We start from the raw sequence: 24,333 nt of genomic DNA on the forward strand, positions 1-24,333 counted from the left end.
TTCGTTAAATGTAAAGGTTTTTTTTTTTTTTTTTTTTTTCAAACAAACTTTTATTTAGAAAAGAAGAAATTTACAATATAACTCAGGAAGTAATTTGTACAAGACTGGAATACAAGAATATACAATTACAAAATTATAAGAATAATAACTAAAAAGAAAGGAGTAATAGAAAGAGAATAAAAAAAGAGAACGAAATGAGGAAGGGGCAGGTACAAAATTAAATAAAATATAGATAAATAAAAATTAAATGTAAAGGTTTCTCTTCTGCTAATGTCGGTGGTGACGCAATCAAGTTTTACGGAAAGCTGATTGGCCTATTAAAATGATAGTTATTTAATTTTATAACAAGAGCTTAAGATTAATTATTACTATTAATAATTAAGATTTAGAAAATCGAATAACTGCATGAATTATATTTATGAAAATAAAATAAAAATATCTCAGGCACGCAAGGTCACGCCAATATGTTAGTTGCTATAGCAACGTGTGTTATGGTATGATTTCTGACCGCATATAAAAACAATCAAACCCATCGCAATCTTTTGGTTGAGAGACGAGGCGACTTTGCAGAGCATTTCTGTGCGATTCCTGAGATTTCTGAAGCTGTTGGAGGATTTCTGAGAGAAAAAGACTTATTTTAAAGAGCACAATTTCTCTAATCATCTTTTTTTCGTTATTTTTCTGATTATTTTTTTAAACACAACTTTGTTGCTCTTTTTTCATTTCGTTTTTTTCTTCTTTTTCTTTTTCTTTTTTCTTTACTTTGTTTTACATTTATTTTTTATATTTGTCTGTATTTGTCTGTTTTATTGCATGTTGGAGGAGATTGTCCATGTCCCACATGGGTGAAGAAAGAGGAGGTGAGTGTTTTTAATCTTTCATTTGTTTGTCATTGTATATCACTGTATGATGCTGTATGGTGTTTGACTAATATGAAAAGGATTACAGAAGTTAACAAAAAAGATTCATTAAAAATGTTTTGATGCACAGAAGATACACGGGACGGCACCACTGAGCTTCCTGGTTTTTTGGCTCCTCTGCCTTCACATTTGGCTGATTCTGCATCCACAGACCAGAGGAACAGCAAGAGGAAAAGGCAGAGCAGCAGCCAGCAAACACTGTCCACCTCGTCCAGCAGACCAGCCAAACGCTCTCGCAGAGGTCAGCACAGCTCATCTTCTAGATCTTATGGCTCAGTTAGGAAATGATTTGTCATTGATGAGACCGCAGCATGTTTTCTCTTTCTCTCTTCATTTCTTGTGCTCTTCTGTGTTGCAGACTTGTACCAGAAGGGCCCGTTGCTGGGACGAGGTGGATTCGGCTCTGTGTTTGCTGGGATGCGCAGGTCTGATGGACTACCAGTAAGAGATTTTCTTCCCTCCTTTGTTCAGACATGCTTTAGAAATGTTGCCGTCAGTAAATGTCATGTGTCACAATCAGGCAGGTGTGATTTACTCTGCTTTTCCTGTCTGCAGGTGGCCATCAAGTACGTGTCGAAGGACCGGACCCCCGAGCGACTGAAAGTTGTATGTTTTGATGTGAATCTGTTGTGTTTGCTGTGTTTGATTGAGTTCTGGATATAATGGAGAGTTTGTCCTGCAGGATGGTCAGGGTCGGCTGCCTCTGGAGGTGGCATTGATGACCCGTGTCACGTCAGCTCCTGCCTGCCCCAGTGTCCTGCAGCTGCTGGACTGGTTTGACCGTCCCAGACGCTACATCCTGATCTTGGAGCGACCGGATCCTTGCCAAGATCTCCAGAGCTTCTGTGAGGAGAACGGCTGTCTGGATGAGCGTCTGGCCAAGAAAGTGCTGGTGCAGCTGATCGCGGCCCTAAAACACTGCGAGAACCGCGGCGTCCTGCATCGGGACGTCAAACCAGAAAACCTGCTGATCTCCACAGAGTCCCAGGACATCAAGCTGCTGGACTTCGGCTGTGGAGATCTGCTGAAGCGATCGGCCTACAAATACTTTGCAGGTGAGTTTGAGTTACAGAAGGAAACGTTCTGTTGATGTTTGTGAACTTCTGCTGATCCACTAAAGGGAATTTGTCTGTACTGGAGCATGTTGAGCAGATGTTTGTGGTCTTCTTATGTCTCTCAGGCACTCCTGCATACGCTCCTCCCGAGTGGTTTCGTAGACATCGCTACCATGCGACTCCAGCTACAGTCTGGTCAGTAGGAGTGACGCTCTACAACATCCTGTGTGACTGTTTCCCATTCAGAGGCGCACAGAGGGTCACGTCCAGAAGCCGACTGACCTTCCCTAGGAGCTTGTCAACAGGTAAGAGATTCAGACACATTCAGAGATAGCCTGGCGAGCGAGCAGAAGTGTGTTGTTGTGTGTTTCTGAAGACGGTGTTGTGTGTAACAGAGTGCCGTCAGCTGATTCGCTGGTGTCTCAGTGCAGCACCGGCTGATCGACCCAGTTTAGATGACATTGAGAGCCATCCCTGGTTGCACTGCACAGGTGGCCAGTGACATTACACTTATCTAAATCCAGCAGTCATGGCTTGGGTTGCATTGTCAGGTTCAGTGTAGATAAACGCTGTCAATGATTTGTAGAAGGAGAGCAGGAGGGGCAGAGGAACTGAGGAGAACAGATCCTGATCCTGAGCTTCCTCTGCTGCATCTGTGAGCCTCTGTGTGAAGCTGTACGAGCTGAAGACACACACACACACACACACACACACACACACACAAGCTAGTCTACAGTAGACAAATGTACAGTTTCTTGACCACTTAGAGAAAAATGGGGACAGATGTTAAATAAATCATGAACAATAAAGTTATTTTATTCGCAATTACAGCAGTTGTTTTTTTCTTTACTGGTTTCACTAAAATGTAAATGTTCAAACCTAGGGCAGCACAGTGACTCAGTGGTTTGCACTGTAACCTCACAGCAAGGTTCACTGTGTTAAACATATGCTGGATATTTTGGCGGTTCATTCCCCTGTGGCGACCCCTGATGAATAAAGGGACTAAGCTGAAGGAAAATGAATGAATGAACACAGACACTGGAGGAATTAGGAGACTCTGTTCAGTCAGATATGATCATGCTGTCTGTAGTGTGCTGAACTAACTAGACCAAACCTTTATTTGCAAAATTTGATGTCTGAATTTAAAACATAAAAATCTAAACTAGCCGAATTGTTTTACTTAAACACAGATCTGTCGATAATAAACTCAGTAAATGTCCATACACGCATGCTGATATTTAACAAATGTTTTTTATTTTGAATGATCTTCAATTTTAGGTAAAAAAGAAAAGTTTGTATGAGAATTTGAAATGAACAATATTGTGTTTTTGTGGACATGGAACTACAAAATTTCAACATTGAAGCGTGCTGAATAGTTTTTTGATATAATCTTCAATTCAAAGTTAGAAAAAATACAAATACTAAACTTCTTAAGAGAATTTAAAGTAAACACTACTGTGTTTTTCTTCTTTGTGCACATCAAATTGCAAATTATCCCAATATAGTGCAATAAATCTCTTTTTAGGACGATCTTCAGTTTCAGGTTAGAATACAATTATAATTTAAAAAATAATTTAAAATGTACATATTGTTTTTTCATGTGTAGGTCAAAGTTTCAACAACTCAATCATTTTAAAAAGCATGTGCTCAAACTAAAAGAAGTAAAAAAGTGCTTTTGTGGTGCAGGGTCACGTCTCTCCTCAGTAAGTGATCATGGACAACACAAGGGGGCAATGTTCAGCACAGAGAATCACAGTTTAACTAAAACGTATAAGACTGCGTGTTTTTCATCATCTCAACAGTTTGTCTAATGAAACACACAATAATTTAACATTTATTTTAACAAATACAGCTCATAGTGTTAATAACATTGTTTACTCTACACTTTTTACTGTGATCATGATGATTGTTTGTTATGAGCAGGGCCGGATTCAGTGATTTTGGGGCCCTAAGCAATTCGAGTCATGAGACCCAGAAGTCCTACAGTAATAAGCACTTTTCATATTTGCTTATTTATTTAGCTGTCTTTATCTTATAGCACTCTGTCTTGCTTTCTATATTTTTATCTGAACTCAATCTCTACATTTTAAAAGATTTAATTTTCATCTGATTTGACTGCTGGACTGATCCATGATTGGGGTGGGGGGACACAATTGCACACATACTGATTAAGGTAAAATGTATTTGTTAGAGCCTTATCCTGCAAAATATGACAGGAAATGACATTATTAGTGTTTATTGTCTGCCTCCAGACTTCCTTGGGGCCCTAAGCGACTGCTTAGTTAGCTTATTGATTTAATCCGCCCTGATTATGCACTGTAAACCCTGCTGTAGTCATTATTAAAGATATTAAGTTAATATAACTTGATATTATTTAAAATACCAAGTTTTGGCATCAAAGGTGTGTTTAACTTACCCATTAGGCAGCAACAAACTTTTAATTCTTATTGTAAGTTCTCTGAACTTAACATTTAAATTTCTTTAAATGATTCACCATGTCATTTAAAATGATTGGTTGTGCTTGAGATTCTGCCTTGACAACCGCACTGATTGATCAATATATGTTATTTGACTCAACGTGGTCATTTTGCTTGTGATGCTGAATTCTCCTGAAGCGCAGCAGGACAGAGGCACTACCTGAACCCATCTGACGAAAAGAGAAAAGTTAAATTAGTCAGTAGATATTTAAATGCTGATATATTTTTTTCTTAATTGATATACACGCTGGGGCAACACAGTGACTCCGTGGTTAGCATTGTCGCCTCACAGTAAGAAGGTCGCTGGTTCGAGTCCTGGCTGGGCCAGTTGGCATTTCTGTGTGGAGTTTGCATGTTCTCCCCTCGTTCACGTTAGTTTCCTCCAGGTGCTCCAGTTTCCCCCATAAGTCCAAGGACATGCGCTATAGGTGAATTGGGTAAGCTAAATTGTCCGTATGTGTGTATGTCCTGGTCCTCCAGGTTGAGGGTTGATCGTTGGGCTAACAACCCACCTCGTAAACATATTCAAGTATAAATCACTGGCACAGAAAACAAACAAAACCTACGTGAGACCAAGAGACTTTATTAAAAGAAAAATCAAGAAATTAAGTCATACAATGCGTCATTCAGCAGCAATCATCACTTAAAGATTGTAGTCAGTTCTTGTTTTCTAAGACCTTAAATAAATGATTATCTTTGCACAACGGAGGATCTATTTTGTATATGGTGACATAACCTGTTATATGATGTTATACTGGATAAAGACTGCCAAGGGTGTCAAGACATTCAGAATAACAATATTTTAGACTCAGAAGAATATAGACATGATTATACAATTATAAGTCACTGGAGCAAAATTAACTGTCTTTAGAAATAGAAATGACAGAAGCAAATACATATTCATTTTTTACCTTCATAAGTATCCTTGCAATGACGTGAAAATGAGATCGCAATGAAAAAAAGAGATTTTATGTCATATTATTAATCACATAAAATCTTACAGCAGTCAACACTGAAATCCATACATAATACATTACGTTTGAATGAATCCCATTTCTGTGATATTAATAATAAACATTCTGAACAGAGTACTGTAACATTGAGCAAATACAGCAGAGATACAATAGAACTCACAATGTAGTCACTATCTATTAAAACCAAGTTTGGAAAAAAAAGAACTTGAGTATATTTATTATTTATTATTATTCAAATTTAACAGCAAATGACTTGTTAAAAAGTCACAACATTACATTCAAATCAGCTTCTGTTACTTGCTGCTTTACTTTAATCACAGTTGCGTTGCCCAAAAGGGTCAGTTCTTAAATAATTAAATTAATCTTTCTTAAGTATGTCTGGACGAATGTGACACCGTCACACTTTCAGATCCAAGTCACTGCAGCACATCACAGTAATAAACAAAGATGTAAACAAAGTACATTGCTTTATGAACTATTACAATTACTTGAAGCACAGTCAACATCAATGAAGTCGAGCCAAGTAAAAATGTCAAAGATTAAACAATCAGGCCCTTCTGAAGGCTGAAATAAATCATTAAACACTGACTATCATCTGGTTTGTAATCAACAACCATTTTCAGACCAAAGAATATCATGCGCTGAATGAAACAAACTGTGTTACAAAGAATAAATCAAGAATAAATGTCAACTCCTGGTAGGTGGAGATTTTAATTTTGTTTTAGACAATATACTAGAAAGATCTTCAACGACACCAGTGCCCCTTTCTAAAGCAGCTAAATCTACTACAACATTTATGAAAGATCTGAATTTAGTGGATGTATGGAGGAAAGAACACCCACAAGAAAGAGACTACTCTTTTTATTCGCATCCCCATAATACACACACTCGTATAGATTATTTCTTGTTGCCCTCTCAACTTCTATACAGAGTGCTAGATGTTGAATATCTCCCTCGATTACTGAGTGATCATTCTCCCCTTGTAATGTCACTGTCCATTCCAGAAAAAACAAAAGGAACTTACAGGTGGAGACTAAACCCTACTCTTTTTAAACAACCTGAATTTCATAAATTCATAAGGGAACAAATTGATATTTTTACTGCAACAAATAAACCCTCATGCTCCAATAGTTTTATATTATGGGACACTTTAAAAGCTTATCTTAGAGGTCAAATAGTTTCCTACATTAAGGGGCTGTTAAAAAACAAAAAATCCAAATTAAGTACTTTAGAAGTTGAAAAACTAGTACTTGAAAAATTGTACCACAAGTCGCAAACAAAGGATATTTATAAAGAATTACTAAACAAAAAGATTGAATACAATAAATTGAACACCTACCAAGCAGAGAAAGCTATTATTTACTCTAATCAACGTTATTACGAACTCGGTGAGAAAGCTTAGAATGTCTTGGCCTGGCAATTAAAATGAGAGGAACAGAAACGAACAATAAATGTTATTAAAACTGGTAACAAGGAAACATGAAACCCGGTAGAAATTAATGATGTATTTAAGCAATATTTCACAGAATTATATACCTCTCAATCATGTATAGATCAGTTACAAATGAAAGCTTTTCTCTCCTCAGTCCATTTACCATATCTCTCAGAGGAAGACAGATCTAGTCTGGATCAGCCTTTTTCTACTTCTGAACTGATTGAAGCTATTAATCTATTGTCTAATAATAAATCAAGAGGTGAAGATGGTTTTCCATTAGAATTCTATAAAGAGTTTAAAGATTTGCTTGTGCCATATTTAATGGAAGTTCTTAATCAGGCTAAGGTGGAAAAAAGTTTTCCAGACTCCTTTTCAAATGCTATAATTTCAGTAATACTCAAAAAAGACAAGGATCCAAATAACTGTGCCTCCTACAGACCAATCTCACTCCTCAATGTAGATTATAAAATAGTCACTAAAATGGTAGCTAAAAGATTAGAAACTCGACTTCCTCAATTGATTAATCCAGATCAAACTGGTTTTGTAGTTGGGAGATTAGGCGCAAATAATCTGAGGAGAGTTTTTAACATTATTCACACTGCTAAAGAAAAACATATACCAGGGATAGTCGCCTCTCTCGATGCCGAAAAGGCTTTTGAGTGGTCATACTTATTTGAAGTACTAAAAAAATTTGGATTTGGAACTGTATACATAGAGCTAATTCAATCACTTTATAAATCCCCAAAAGCTAAAATTATTACAAATGGTATTATTTCTTCTTCAATACCTTTGTATAGAGGATGTAGACAAGGTTGCCCCATCAGCCCAGCTCTCTTTGCCCTTGCGATTGAACCTCTAGCTGAGGCTATTAGATGTGTCCCCAACATAAAAGGCTTTAAAACTGGCCCTGAAATACAAAAAATATCTTTGTTCGCCGATGATATTCTTTTGTTTCTTACTGACCCTGTAGACTCCCTATCTAATTTACAGAATGTATTACAGTCATATAGTACTTTTTCTGGATATAAAGTTAACATTGATAAAAGTGAAATTTTGCCATTATCAGGTTTTGATTATACTTCATTAAATACCTTTTCTTTTAAATGCTCACCTGCTGGCATTAAGTATTTGGGTATACATGTAGACGGCAACCTAAAAAATCTCTATAAATTTAATTTGGCTAATCTTTTAGAAAAAACTGGCAGAGACTTAACAAATTGGATGGATTTACCACTCACATTGTCTGGTAGAATTAATGCAGTTAAAATGAATGTTTTGCCCAGGTTCTTATATGTATTTCATTCTTCCAATATCAATACCTAAATCCTTTTTGACTTCTCATAATTCACTAGTGAGATCATTTATTTGCTATCGGAAAACCCCAAGGGTTGGTCTTGACAAACTGGCTTTAGACTACAGCAAAGGAGGACTTAGACTCCCCAATTTTAAGATGTATTATTGGGCAGCCCAATCCAGGTATCTGGCACAGATGTCCGCTGAAACCCCCTACCCGTCATGGCTTAATATGGAGACATTTGAGATGAAAGAGGACTGTCCCACTAATATACTATTAAGGGTCAAATTAAAAAAATATCCCAAGATACCCAATTTAACTGCTATGGAGGAACTTGTTTTCTCTGATAAACCATTACATAAAACAGTTTCTAGAATATATGATGCTTTGATGCTTAGACAACCTTTGACTGACCCAGATAAGTCTAAAACTAGATGGGAACAGGATTTGGGGATAACACTAGAAAATGACTTGTGGGGTCAGCTATGTAGAGATGGGGTAACCTCAACTTTGAATTCCAGATTTAGACTAATCCAGTTTAATTTCTTACACCAGCTTTATTATACTCCATCCGGATTACACAAATTTAAAAACAGTATTTCTCCTTTCTGCTTCAGATGTGGTATAGAAGAAGCTACATTTTTGCATTCTACATGGCTGTGCCCTAAAGTGAAAGTATTGTGGGTACAAGTATGTAATATTATATCACAGATTCATGCAATTGATTTTCCATTGGATCCAGAGATAAGTTTATTGGGTAATTACACAAATTCTAACCTCCAGCATAATTATGCTATTAAACTTACCGAAATGTTGCTGACGATAGCTAAAAAATGCATTGCTTTAAAATAGAAAACAGACATTTATGTACCAACTGGACTGTGGATCTCAGAAGTTTGCAACTGTATACCATTGGAGAAGATCACATATTCTTTGAGAGGAAAGGATGAAGTATTTAAAAAGATTTGGAATCCATTTTTGAACTACATTAAAACAGTACCACTTGATTTGATTTGACAAAATGTTTTGTTTCTACTAGCTTATGCTGTATCTCCTCCCTTTTTATTGATTTATTTAATTTAATTTTACTCATTTATTTAATATACGGTGTATGCTTTAATTTAGTTTGTTTGCTGTTTTGTTTTGATGTTCTGTATTGTTAATTGTTGAAAAAGCGAAATAAAAATATATAATCGAAAAAAGAATAAATGTCACCTTCAAATGTAAAGAATCATTTTGTTTCCTATAAAAAGCGATTAGTTACTTTAATGAAGAGATCAAAACCGCTGCCTTAAAAGTGACCAATTGACTTCACTTAAAAATATGAGGACCTATTAAGTTGACTTAACTTACCTTTTTATAGTCAACTAATTGCTTTTTACAGCGTAATTAAAATGAGATTTTATTTTCTCAAAATCACAACATTTATGACTGCCCGTTTCGCCACTTTTATTTTCATACAATTTATTGCTCACATTACATGTATGATAACTTAAATACATTTGAATATACTGTATAATATGAATAAAACAATTAGTTTGAAATAAATAAGAGTAATAACCGCTAGACATTCAGCATGCTAAGTTTCTGTGCTATAATTCTAAACTAGATTTAATTAAGAATTATTCTTTCCTGCAACTGCATTTTCAAAAAAATAAAAATGTTATCTTGGCAATACTGACCACCACCAAATTCAACCACACTGCTAAGAAAAAAAAATAAAAACTGCTGCTGCCACTACTGCTATGCTAACTACTAACACTACTACTACTACTACTACTACTACAGATAATAATAATTTTCCTGAAAACAATCAGTATAGAATTAATTTTGAAGACAAGATAGAAACATTGGTTTAGTGAGGATCATTAAAAAGTGAGCTTTAGCTTTAAAAATAAATCTGTAATAATAAAAGATTGTTGTAATTTTACTTTATTTATTCATCAATTAAATTCAGCCTTGGTATCTATAACACTTTTCTTTAAACTTTTGCATTCCTTTACGTTTGATTACAGTATTAAAAAAAAAAAAAAAAAATATATATATATATATATATATATATATATATATTAAATACATTTTATTCACATCTGTGTTTAGCATTTATTCTGTTACTTGCTTTGAATCTCACCTGGCGTTTATAAGATACTGTGCCAGGCTGATGTTGGCAGGTGTTCCAGTAATGGTGATCTGGTGGTCTGATGACCCCTCCATGGCATTAGCAATTTTGATCTGAGCCCCAGACATCTGACGGATTTCATTAATTTTGGTGCCCTGACGTCCAATTATACAGCCTATTAGCTGAAAATATAAAGTATAAAGGCGTGTTCTTTACATTCTTCTTTGATTAGGGGTATAACGATACATCATAATGTGAAACTGTGAAATATAAATGTGCTGATGTGCATCGCTTATGTAAACGATAGGACTTGCAATACTGAACTTGTTTTTTTTTTGCAGTACTCGACTTATTGTATAAGGTTAATTTTCACCCAAAAAGGTCAATTCTGTTTTCCTGTATTACGCTGATAATGCTGTTTCATGGCCGTGAAATCACACGTTTGTTTACCACAGAGATATTACAGATGATACATTTGTAAATAATGTTCACTTTGTTGCACAGAGAGAGATTCCTTTGCTTCATAAGACCTCAGTGCATCGTCAGGACTTGAGTGTATCGTTACACCCCTATCTTTGATACAGTTTCCCCAAAAACTGTCTCTCAAAGTTCATGAGTACTGGCCTGTGAACTGGCATCCACACCTATTAACAGAACAAATGCAGGAGAACTGAGAAATACAGAGAACATTGAACACAACATTAAGCTTGGTTAAACTGTGCAACTGTCCAAATCTGTTATAAAACTCTAATTCACATTTAACTTTTTATTCACTTTTATTTACTGATTGTTCTTAATTGTTCTTATTATAAACAGGTTCATGTTAAATTCTGTTATTAATTTTAGGTTTTTGTTGCATGTCTCAGGGATGTCAGTGGCAAGCACCAAGGAATATCATGCAGCTCACACTCCCAGGAAAGTGCCAACTTCACCCTAAAGTACTCCAGCTGATATGGGGGTGTTTTGGAGAAACTCAGGTTTACCTGTTTGCTTCACCCAAGACCGGCCACTGCTCCGCTCAGCACAGATGCACTGGCTCACTGCTGGACGTGAGGGTTGACACAATGTGAGGTTTGTTTACTGTTTTTCTACTTGCAGATTATTTGTAAAAAAGGGCAGGAGCTTGACCAACATTCATTTCTTACAGTCTAAGTTCTAATTAATACAACAACTGTGGTTAAATCAAAACTCTCAAACAATTTAGTTTTATCATTTTGATGTCTCGAAGGCACTTTATAGTGAGAATGACCCTTATACAATTATATATATCCGGGTGAGTAATATGTAAGGTGGAGTAAAATGTCATGTGTAGTTAAAGGTATGTAAGTGTGTGTATTTACCACCACCTACTGGAAGTTTTAGATTCTTATTTTGAAGATTATTATTTTCTTATTTTAAAACATCTTTTTTTCATAAATGCAGTAAAGTACAATAAGCTGAATTGTTTTCACACATATAAAATAAACTTGTCATCATTTACACATTTTGTGCCATTTAAATCAATTTCTTTTTTATTGTAGATTATTTTGTGTGTTTACTTGCTTCTTTTCACATTTAACACAATGATGAATTGAAAATCTTTCACTTTTTCGAGTCAATTTTATAACATTAAACATGGAATTTTCTCAATAATTTGCTTTAATTTAATTCAGGATAACCAATAACTTTATAGTGGTCACTTCTTTTTATTTTTCCTCAGGATCGTAAGTTTTACATGTTTGATGAAATAATCCTTTCATTTCAATGTGTTTTAGTGAAAGTAGACTCGGCCATTTCAAGACACTGAAAATGTTTTTTTATTTTATTATTATTAAAATATTCTTTAAATGAAGGTTATTAATAAATATTTGACTTATAAATATTTCATTCTTAATGTCTGCTAGATTTATTTCGTGTTATTCTATGTGTGTGTGTGTGTTATATTTATTCCAGAGAAGAGTTTACAGTAGCTTGGTCCATCTGTAACTCCGGTCATTTTGAAGTTTCTTCCAGTCATTCAGGCAACATCTTCTTTCTGGGCGTCAGGCCAATCTTCTGCTGTCCAGAATCAGGTGGTTTGTCTTGGTTGGGCATCTCAGCTGAGATCTCTCCACAATGGGTGACCCCACAGTAGCTGTGAAGTACCAGTGGCGTGAACCATTTGGGTGAACTCATTTTTTAAATGTGATCTTAAGATTTTTTTTGAAGTTTTTTGTTTACAGTTTTGACTTTGATATTGACTGATCTAATGTTTATGCACAAATATATTAAAATAAAGCATTCATTTATTCAAATATTCATTTAAAAAAAGAGATCTTTGAGGAGTGTGTTTATGCATATATTTGCTTCAGTGTGAGAAAAGCTAGTCTGCTTGCATGACCATTGCCAGGTCTGGGCTGTTTTATTATTAATGTAATATTAAATTAAATTGTTAATATTAGTTAATGTCCTGTGAGTTCACGTGAATTAACAATGAAACTTTATTTACATTAACTAATGTTAACAAATAATAAATACTGTAATAAATGTATTAGATCTTACCAGGTTTGACTTTTTTTTTACAGTAGAATACTGGCAACAGTGTTAGTCACTGTAACAGAGCAGTAGCGGAAACTAACTGGAAACTGCTTACAGTTAATTACTGTACTGTACTTCTGTACTCACAGCATAATCGCTACTGCACACACATTAATGGTAAATCATATATACAGTAGTTATTGTAGTTTAACTCAAATTAATCAGTTTTCTGAACTGTTATGAAAAATAAAAAGCAAATCAATTCTTCAGACAAATGTATTTTATTGTTTTGGCAGCAAACAAACAAACAACAGAAAATGTCTGACAAAATTAAACAAATCAGCAGGTATGAAGACATTTTCTATTCACAATGAAACAAAAAGGTTCAATAATGAACAACACATGCAGTGTATATACAGTAGGACTTGTGTGTTGAAGTAGGGGGGGAACTCCAGGAACTGAGTTTGACATCGATGGTTACAGTGTTGGGGGTAACGCATTACAAGTAACACAAGTTATGAAATAATATGACTTTTCTAAGTAACAAGTAACACATTACTTTAACAAATTAAGGAGTATTTGAGTTACTTCTTAGTTTAATTAATTCTCTTTTAAAACATTTATTGTTGAATTAAAAAATAAATAAATAAATAATAGTAATATTAATAATAGTTTTCTCCCAGCAGAAACACTATAACTGTTACTATGATTATTTATGTGAAGCTGCTTTGACACAATCTACATTGTAAAAGCGCTGTATAAATAAAGCTGAAAGGTAACATACAATATTTTCCATAAAGTATAAGTAATACAGCTTTACATTATAATGTTACTTTTTTGGGGGAGTAACTCAATATTGTATTGCATTACTTTTAAAAGTATCTTTCCCCAACACTGATGGTATAAAGCACATTGTCAAAGCAACTGGCAACATTTATCTCAATCACACATATAATAATAATAATTAAAAAACTTAATTTGTTCAGTTCTCCAGTCAAATTCATTTAGCCTCTGCAAAAATGAATGCAAGTGCTGTTTAACGGAAAGATTTAAAAAACAAACACATTTTTACTAGTTAATTTGCAAGATATTCAAATATACTAATATTCAGCTTAAAATACAATTTAAAGGCTTAACTAGGTTAAACTAGGCAAGTCAGGTTAATTATAAGAAAAGTAAACAAAGTTATAAGAAATACTGTGACAATTTCCTTGCGCTGTTTAACATCACTTATATTTTAGAAAATAATTGAAATTTCAAAAGAGGCTGAATAATTTTGCCTTCAAATGTATCTTGTCCATAGATAATACTTGCCTTTGAATAAGCTCTAGTGTGGCATTGATTGACTTGATTAATCTTAATATAATGGTAAAAACAAAAGTCGGCAACACCAAGGATCCAAATATCTTTTATTATTATTTACTTAAAAAAAGCTCAAGACAACAAACTTTTCTATTGTCGCTAATATGAACCGACAGGTGGAAACATCTCTGAAAAACTCTCAGCATCAAATTCACAACTTGGGACCTGACAGTGGAGGTCTGTGTGTGGATGGCTGTACAGTATAGATCATCTGTTATGATTCCCTGTGAGGATTTCTGTGCACGTTATCTAACTGAGGAGATTCAAATTGAAGGATTTTAATGGGTATAAAATCTGCTTAGTTCCAGAAAGGCACATTACACTGTTTGCATCTGTACATTATGGCAAAACCATTAAAGATGAGTTGTCCAATTAATACATATACTTCAATGAAAGTCATGTAAGAAGTGTGAGGAGATGCTAACTAGCTAACGATGTAGCTTTCAAGTGCACAGTTCAGGATAACAACAATTGGATTTAACACAAAGACTTTATTTAAGAAACCCTCAAAATATTTGAACACATTTACTCCTTTACACTCATTGTAGATTCTTATTTAGAGCTTAAAACACATCAGACTCTGCATCTGAACTGACAGACAGAGAATAGAGCACACTCAGAAGTAAACAAATCAAACACCTGTGGCTCCCTTAAAGGACAACACATTTGTGTTTAGAATAAGACGGACAGCCAGTGTATGTGTGTGTTAATGCCTAAACCATTGTTTTCTGTCTTAAAATAAATGCAACTCTATAAATATCCACATAAAGCATCAGAGTAGATGAGACAGTAATTTACCATTTATTACCACAGTTACTACCTGTAATGGCTACATAAAGTAATGACCTAATTTCAAACTCCTAAATGTTTTTTGGGGAGGGGCAGTGTACAGCAAGACCAGATAACACCGGGGCTTGCTGATCATTCCACCACCGCACATCCAGCTCACAAAATGGCCGCATCCAGTCCTCCAGCTCACAAGATGGCCGCTTCCAGTATGCCAGCTCACAAGATGGCTTCCTGTCCTGAATCTGTTCATGTCCCTGAAAGGCTACCTCCAGTGCTGCCAGACCCTCCAGTGCTGCCAGAGCTGCCAGTCCCTCCAGAGCTGCCAGACCTTCCAGAGCTGCCAGAACCTCCAGTGCTGCCAGAACCTCCAGTGCTGCCAGACCGTCCAGTGCTGCCAGATCCTCTAGAGCTGCCAGAGTCACTGCCACCGCCGGAGCTGCCAGCGCCGCTGCCAGAGTCGACGCCGCAGCCAGAGTCGACGCCGCAGCCAGAGTCGACGCCGCAGTCAGCGCCACAGCTGGAGACGCAGCCAGCTCCACGCTCCAGGTCTTCAATTGTCAAACGATTCAGGACCACGACAGCTCCACTCTCCGGGTCTTCCGCAGCTCCACGCTCCAGGCCCTCCGCAACTCCACTCTCCGGGTCTTCCACAGCTCCACGCTCCTGGTCCTCCATTGTCAAACGATCCAGGACCACGACAGCTCTACTCTCCAGGTCTTCCGCAGCTTCACGCTCCAGGCCCTCCGCAACTCCACTCTCCGGGTCTTCCGCAGTTCCACGCTCCAGGTCCTCCGCAGCTCCCTTCTCCGGGTCTTCCGCAGCTCCACGCTCCAGGCCTTCAGCAACTCCACGCTCCAGGCCTGCCTCAGCTTCACGCCCCAGGTACGCTCCAGCTGCATGGTCCTGGCCCTCCATCCCTCCCCCTGTTCCGCCTCTGCTCCACCTCCCGCCTGAACTGTATTTGGAGCGTCTGGAAGCCGCTCTTTAGAGGGGGGGCTATGTTACGATAACCAGCGATCATTCTCTGGAGATCGCTGGTTTCCTCTATCATCATGAACTCAACTTCCGCATTCTCCAGGACTACATTTTCATACATGCACTTCTTCCAAACACGCACGCCTGGTCATTCATCTTTCTGATTACATCACCAGCTGAAACTTGTCACAGACTGATATTTCACACAGTATTTAAGCAGCACACACACTCATTCAGGTTGCAGAGTCTTGTTTACTGTTTGGTGACAATTCTACGCGTTTCTTCCTGTCTTGTTTTTCCGTGTCTTAATCTAGCTTAGTATCCTCGTTATCCTGTTTAGCCGCCAGCCTTTCGACCTTTTGCCTGTACCTCGATTACGACTCTGGATTTGCCCTCACATACCTGTTCATACCTGTTTTGACCATTGCTTGCCTGACCTTCGAATAAACCTGCATTTAGATCTTACCTTCAGTTGTTTGTGTCACTTCCAATCACAACACATACAAATCCTGCTGGTTTTACAGTAAAATACTGTTTCCATTCATTACAGCAGAACACTGGCTATTTTAGAGTTATTTACCGCATAATCTACATCAAGGGTTAACAGTGTACAATTTAAATAACTGCCACAGAGAAGACATCTAACAATCTATGCCCACCTCCACCCCCTTCCTTTTGGAAGGACATCTATTTTTCAATTCATCCATCCATTAAGGAAACACTTAACCTCTAGCCATCAGTGTCCAGTCATTGCTGAGGTGTGTGATTCCTATTTTACTCCACATGCTGCACTCCAGTCTGTAAAGACAAAGACACGACTAACAAAGCTCTACATGTTGCTGAACTCCAGCAATGCACAAGATAATCTCCAGTGTTCTTCAGATAAATCTCCACTGATGCTCTTGTGAGTTTCCTTCTTCTGCCTGATGTGTGTCAATTACTTGAACACCTGCCAAAGACGAGACATCTAGCTAACTATCTAAGCCCACCACCACCCCCTTCCTCTTGGAAGGACATCTATTTTTCATTCATTTATCCACCTATCTATTCAGTAAAATGACTAACCAGACCATCAGTTTCTAGTCATTGCTGAGGTGTGAGTCCCGTTTCTCCTCATGCCCCAGTGTAATCTGACATACAAGACAAAAACAAGACTAACAAAACTCTACATGCTGCTGATCTTCAGCAATAAACAAAGTTTTCTCCAGTGCTCTTCAGATATATCTCAACTGTTGCCTTGTGACTCTCCTCCTTCTGCTTCACTCCAATCTGCAAAAGACTAAGACAGCACCAACAGAGCCCTAACTGATGGCTGAGCTCCTGCAATGCACATGCGGTTCTCCGGCAATTAAAAAAAAAATCTCCACTGATGCTCTTGTGAGTCTCTGTCTTCTCCCTGCTGTATGTCCATTACCTACAATAAATAACAGCCACAGAGAAGACATCTAGCTAACAATCCATGTCTACCACTACCCTCTTCCTCTTGGAAGGACATTCATGCCATGCACCTATCCACCTGTTTTTAAAGGACACTCCTGACCATCAGTGTCCAGTCATTGCTGAGGTGTGTGATTCCTATATTTCTCCACAAGCTGCACTCCAGACTGTAAAAGACAAAGACACGACTAACAGAGCTCTACATGCTTGCTGAACTCCTGCAGTGCACTAAATGTTTTCCAGCGTTCCTTAGACAAATCTCCACTGATGCTCTTGTGAGTTTCCTTCTTCTGTCTGTTGTGTGTCCATTACCTGAAAATGAAACGCCTGCCGCAGAGAATACATCTATCTATCTAAAGCTGAGCTCAGACTACAGAAGTTGTAATCCAATTTATTTTGACCTCCTGAGAATCGGAGATGAAATCTTGTCGAGGACTTTGATCGGTTCTCAGCGCAGATTATCTGGTAATGTGAGCCGTTTAAAGATAGAATCTTGCACCTCGCCATCTTGAACACAAATTGCAGCCTCCCTGATCATAACAGACATGATTGAAATCCAGGATTTGAAATCGGGCTAATCACAGCAGTTCAAACCTATTCAGTATTAACAAAGCCATGAGCTGGAGAGAATCATGTTGCTTTTAATAAATAAATAAATATATCATTTTTTTGAATAATAAGCTTGAATTATCCTTTATTATTAGCCAGATTTAACGTTATTCTTATAGCGGTGTGCAGATATTGATGACACATGTGTAGCCGGGCACTAGAACATTGCCAGTTATCTCCAAAACCCAAAATGATTCAACATATTACAGTTTTTCTTAGTGGCTTTGGTGCATTTCTCACAACACTATTTACATTTGCACAACAGTTAATGCATTTCTCAAAACTATTAGTAATTTGTGCACATCATAGTAGCAGTTTCTCATTCCTTCCAACAAATTGTGAATGCTTTTGGACATGTATCAATTGCTTTCATACAACTCTCTGCTGTTTATAACATTATTATTCGCTTATGTCATGTCAGTCAAAATAAACTAAACTTGTGAATACTGAAAAGTCATTTCATTTAAAAACTAATAGTCCTCATCTCATTACTTGAGTCATTACATACAAAAATGTTGAACTAGTTGTCGAAATCTGACAAGAAAATTTTATTAAAACTTTTACATCTTTATTTTCCAGAAAATGTCTTCTAAATTGAACAATTTCATGAATGATTTACAGACCTGTGTATGTTGTAGGTTCAGTTGCAATTTGTACTTAATGTTTGAAAGTTGTGCACAGCACATATTGTTTACAGTTGTGCACAGCTCTGCCCAAAGGGAGTTTATGTTTGTTGTAAATAAGAGTGTATTTATTCTTTTGCCCAATGCTGTGAATAAATTAGAATTGCAAAGAGCATCTGCAGTAAAAATGTGAAACATACATATTCAGTGTCTTGTAATCAGATTCCTCACTAAATGCAGTGATGTCTAACTTTACTGTAGTTTTCAAATGGCTGAGCAAATAGTATATAGTGCTGTCTTGAGCATTTTCAGAAAGTGTCACCAAAATCAGACTTTATTGCATTGAAAAAAAAATAGAGCAAACTGTCATAATGAAAACATGACAAAGCCATTTGACTATCTTGTGAATAAACAATGGTGTCAGGACTTTTCCTCTCGATGACACTGACACTCTCATTGACATCAATACTTGCTTTTGAGGAATGAGCTATCCATTTTGAGTAAGTGACTCACTTTTTCAGGTTATCATCTAGGTTTTGCAGTTTGTGCTAATTGTTTTGAGAAATGCATTAACTGTTGTGCAAATGGAAAAAGTGTTGTGAGAAATGCACCAAAGCCACTGAGAAAAACTAAACTGTGTTTTTATACATTTATTTATTTATTTTTCTGTGATGAGGATATAATGAGTTCAATAGCCTATAAAATCATTAGGTCAACGTCTATATAGCCTAGTCCAGTAAACAATATTTTAATCTATGAGAATAATTTGACAGTAAGTGATAACTGAAGATCAGGGGTGTTGGATTGAGTGAATTATTTTATTTTTCTACACTACTGGGCTTATTAAATGCGTGACAGGTACAATTTCACTTTTAAAGAGGCTCTAGCAATCTAAAAGCTGAGCTATTGCCAGTCAAACACAGCACAGCCATCGCAGCAAGACGGAGAGATTTCAATTATTGTCATAAATAGTAATATCACTGTGACAGGGTGGCTCAGTGGTTAGCACTGTCGCCTTACAGCAAGAAGGTTGCTGGATTGAGTCCCAGCTGGGTCAGTTGGCATTTCTATGTAGAGTTTGCATGATCTCCCCATGTTCGTGTGGTTTTCCCCACAGTCCAAAGACATGCGATATAGGTGAACTGAATAAACTAAATTGGCCATAGTGTATTGGTGTGAATGTGAGAGTGTATGGGTGTGTGAATAATTGATATAATTATAATTGAACATTCGTTTAGACATATCAAATCAACATTTCTTCATTCTGCTGTCCACTACCTGCATGTCAGACCCTTATAAACATCCCAATTGCCAATGATTATTAGTTATATATAATACGCATTTATGAAATGAATGTTTGTGTGTGAGAGCAAATTTAAAAGACACTTGCAGCTCAACTTGCGTGTGTTAATTTAATTTTACAGGCTAACTGCATGAACAGCTACGCAAACTGAGACGTAGTGTAGCCTATTTCGAGTGCAGGATATTAGTGTTTTCCTGTAGTGGCAGTTGGTAAAATATTACTAAATTAATAATAAGTAATTAAAAAAGTGAGTTATTCCGTTTGTGGATAGGACAACAACCTCCTTATAATAAGCTTAAATGATCAGTTTTCATTAGCCACTAACGTTATTCTGTGTGTGAATATTTATGAGCCAGATGTAGCTGGGTAGCTATGCCTACTAAATTGCTAGTTATCTCCAAAAAACAAAAAGCTTCAACATTAAAATGTGCTTTTAGAAATTACAGATATATCTTTCCTGTGAGGCCTGTGTCTAGTGCCGTAAACCAACATAGAGTAGCTCTATATGCTATAACAGATTATTTTTCTACACAATATAGGCAGTGCAACAGGTAACAATTTAGCTTTTGAGCAAGAATGCACAGCACATCGTGGCATGATGGAGAGATTATAAGCCTATTATTATTATTATTAGACATTTGTCTGGGCATTAGGGACGGGGAGTCGACTCCTCGACTCTCAATGAACCTAGTACTGGAATCGACTTGAGAACAGAAATATGGGAGTTGAGTCTGTTTCTAAATTGGAAGCGGATCAACTTACATAAGAACTGCAGAAAAAATTACTATTCCTGATTATTTTGTTCACTCATGCTCTGTGTTTATGTATCAAACATTTAGATTTTTATTTAAGCGTTGTTTGGGCTCAATTGGGGTGTTTTTTAATTTGTTATTGAACTGCTGCTACACATCTTTTCATTAAATATTTTGATAATAAATTGATGTTTTAACTTTCTGTCTCAAAGATTGCAATTTACTTTTCTAAATTAAAAAAAGTATAGGCGGATTATTATTTTATTTCGACTGCAGATGATTTAAAATGCTGATTTTGTCTGACCACAGGAGAACTGCTTGTATAAAGAACGATATGATACAGCATGTTTAATCCTTGCGCTATTTTAAGTGAATGTAAAAGGTGTCGATTCTTGAGCCGATTCCACCGACTCCAAAATTAGGAGAAGAGAATAGCAGTCGACCCCGAAGAACCCAGAGCCGAACACCCTTACTGGACATAATTCATATTGGTCACCATTTATTTAACTTTATCACCGCCACTAACAGCTACTCAAACAGGATCCAAATGTATTTTGAGCGCATGAGAGTGTTTTGCCAGTAGTGGCAGTTGGTCTAATATTAGTATAGTAATAAATGGTAATTATTGATAAAGAGAGTGATGTGCTCCATCGGTCACGATAACCTTAATATCTTGTGTTCTGTGGCGCAGTTTTCATATTTTGTACTTAGCACACATTTAAGATTTGAGGTGGGCTAAAAAATTAGCCAAAGATTCTCCTCATGTGTTCACAGCAACCAGATTTCATTATTGGTTAGGTTTTTAAAACTCCTATAGTCTGAGCCCAGCTCAAGCCCACCACCACCCCCTTCCTCTTGAACATCTTTCGGTGATAGGTGATACCTGACCAGCAGTTTCTCATCATTGCAGAGATGTGATTCCCTAAATTCTCCACTCCACTCTGTAAAAGACAAAGAAAACATCAACAGAGCTCTACCTGCTTGTTTGATACTATCTATTCGTCCGTCCGTCCATCCATCCTATCTAAAGAAAATACCCGACTATCACTCTGTGAAAATGTAAATAAATAAATTAAAATGTTTGATGAAGTTAATTTGACTCAACTTAAAAATGTAAGGCTGTACCTAATTTATTACGATGCACTTGTGATTACTGAGGTGTGTTTCCCTGTTCTTCCACATGCTCCGTACAAATCTGCCAAAGAGAAAGATATCAGGTCTATAATTAATCTTACTACATTTCTTTGGAAACTAACTCCATTTTTCAGTCTGTTCAAGCAGTTCTACCTCTTTGCCGAGCTCCAGGTCTTCCAGTATATCTCCACTGTTCCCCTTGTGAGTCTCAGGGGTAAAGCTCTACTGGGCCATGAGCCCCCCTCAACCTCACCCCACCCAAAAAAACATTTATTTACCCATATATAAATAGCTATACTGAATATTTTACATTAAAATTTGAATTATATTATAAATAAAAGTATTATTATTATTATTATTATTTAATGTTTGTATTATAATAATACTTTTTTCCCTAAATAATTAACCTAATTGAATCACTCTCATAATCTATCACTCAGTTGTGTCTTTACATTCAACTGATTTTAAATTTTCTTAAAAAACTTTTGCATGAATTTTAAATTATGAGAATTCTGAGAAACACAAAACAAAAATGTATAGAATTATCTGTTGTCTGAGACCTGACTCTGATGGCCGAGAAATAATGTTATTAAGTCTAACTTTCCTGACTCATTCATCATCTCTCCTTTGTGCTTCATACAAAAAAAGCCTTGTATAGTCAAAATATGATCATCCTCATATTACTTAAACAGTAGTTTTGCAGACTTGCAAAACTTACTGAGCGCAGACACCACTGCATTAAAGGCTGTTCTGCTGGTTTTATGAGTGGCATGTATTTTTTTCAGTGTGCATGTTAAACAACCGGGATTCACAGCAGAAGCAGAAGCAGCCGTGCGTGAGGCACACAAGAGTGGTTTTCTGCACACATGCGTCAGTTTGTTCTCGATTAAACTGTTGCTTTATTTACTGCATTGCCCCCTTTAATGGAGCACGTGTCTCCGTATATGGGGTCTAGCGACACCCCTGGTCAATCTCCTATTCTGTCTGTTGTGTGTACATCAACTACAATATAAATAGCTGCCACACATCTTTCCAACTATCTATGCCCACCTCCACCCCCTTCCTCTTGGAAGGACATCTACTGTATTTACCATCTGACCAGCCATTCATTCATTAATCTATCATCCATCCATTCATCCAAAAAATACCTAACCAGGGGTGCGTTTCCCAAAACCATTGTTAGCCAACTAAGGTCACAAGTTCCATTGTTATAAACATAGTTTGTTAATTTGCCGTTTCCCAAATCCATCGCTCCAAAGAACATTCACAAACTGCGTCACAAACTTGAGCACTTGAAACTACAGCTCTGGAGCTGTAATTAGAAACAGTTCCTGACTGTGTTCTATTCTCAGTTATCCCCCTATGCCCTATTCATTTAGAACATTTTAACATTCAAAGTTACAATTATTAAAAAAAAAAAAAACATTAAAGTCATCTCTCTTAGGTGTAATTTGCGTTCAAACTATTTTTACAGTTCAGTTTTCGTGATCTTACAGATCTTACAGTTTACAACTGTGCTCCCTTCGCAGTGCACTTTGAAAACATTGATGTCATTTTGAACAAGCCTCATGACGAAAGCTATAGGTGACCTATTATTTAAAAGCAAAATTTATGTTACGTCTTCAAAGTTTGTGAAAACAAAAAGCATACATTAATTATTTCAATTTATAGTGGGTTATTTATTAAGTATCTGTATTGTATATGACATAGGCCTGCTGGTTAGAACTTTCTGCAGTGGTTTATATGTGTTAAAGTATATATCCTACCTAATAATAATAATAATCATCATCATCACCATCATCATCATTAATATTATTATTAACGTATGATTTTTTCATTTCTAATAAATAATTAATATTACATTTCATTTTATAATAAATAGCCTTTATTATTTATTTATTTTTATGATTTATATGATATTAGAATACGTGTTAGCTTTTGTAAGTGATATGTTTTAGAATAGAATGTGTAATGTTTAACTTCTCAATAATATTAGTAAACAAACATTAGCCCTGTTTGTGTCATTTACATATATTTCAGTTAATATGGAAAGCGAGTGCATATTTTTACTAAATCTAATATTAAATTCTATTTTAAATGCGTGTGCGCGTGTCACAATCACCAGCGACCTCTAACCATTATTACCTCTAAACCTCTAAACATTATCTCTCATTCTAACTACAAATCTGCCAGTTTATGGACTACAACTGCATACATGCACTTCACCCAGACACACATGCTTCCTCATCTAGACTGATTACACTCGCACCACCTGAGGATTGTCAGAGACTGATTGCACACACTATTTAAGCAGCACACACACTCATTCACTTTGCCGAGTCTTTTTTCTGCCACAGTGACATAACAACGCATTTTCCTAGCCTTGTTTTCACGTGTAGTTGCCTAGCCTTGTTATTTAGTTGTCCCTGTCTGCCGCATGCCTTTCGACTTCTAGCTTGTTATATTGACTGCGATTCTGGATTTGCTTTTATACATCTGTTTGCACCTGTGTTGACCATTGCTAGCCTGACCACTGAATAAACCTGCATGTGGATCCAACCTCAGTTGTTTGTGTCCCC

General features: G+C 36.5%; 1 protein-coding gene across 16 annotated transcripts; it reads left to right on the forward strand.

The window, feature by feature from the left end:
- Nucleotides 1–543: 543 nt before the first annotated feature.
- Nucleotides 544–16,361, forward strand: LOC147843426 (serine/threonine-protein kinase pim-3-like). 16 transcript variants are annotated; one of them, XR_015493426.1, is made up of 10 exons: nt 544–860; nt 991–1,161; nt 1,279–1,361; nt 1,476–1,526; nt 1,603–1,975; nt 2,101–2,280; nt 11,141–11,345; nt 12,207–12,418; nt 15,018–15,645; nt 15,743–16,360. XR_015493426.1 is itself a non-coding variant. In XM_087257016.1 (8 exons), exons 1-7 carry the CDS (start codon nt 833–835, stop codon nt 11,342–11,344), a joined length of 1,110 nt encoding a protein of 369 aa, XP_087113142.1. In that variant the 5' UTR covers nt 544–832; the 3' UTR covers nt 11,345; nt 12,207–13,403. The 16 variants fall into 16 exon arrangements, 4 of the variants coding, with proteins under 4 accessions (XP_087113142.1, XP_087113140.1, XP_087113141.1 ...); XR_015493428.1 differs by having other exon boundaries at nt 15,018–15,525; nt 15,575–16,360; XR_015493420.1 differs by lacking the exons at nt 15,018–15,645; nt 15,743–16,360 and adding exons at nt 2,371–2,466; nt 2,562–2,650 and having other exon boundaries at nt 12,207–12,556.
- The last annotated feature ends 7,972 nt before the right edge of the window (nt 16,362–24,333 follow it).

Source organism: Danio rerio, chromosome 6 (genome assembly GCF_052040795.2).
Source record: "Danio rerio strain M-AB ecotype USA chromosome 6, GRCz13ab, whole genome shotgun sequence".
NCBI lineage: Eukaryota > Metazoa > Chordata > Actinopteri > Cypriniformes > Danionidae > Danio > Danio rerio.

Excerpts from the sequence above, each read along its gene's own strand:
- LOC147843426 (XM_087257014.1), top strand. The coding sequence starts at position 833 with ATGTCCCACATGGGTGAAGAAAGAGGAG. Across the intron at positions 1,162-1,278 it reads AGCCAAACGCTCTCGCAGAG|ACTTGTACCAGAAGGGCCCG; the intron begins GTCAGCACAGCT and ends TCTGTGTTGCAG. Across the intron at positions 11,341-12,206 it reads GACGTGAGGGTTGACACAAT|AGAAGAGTTTACAGTAGCTT; the intron begins GTGAGGTTTGTT and ends TATTTATTCCAG.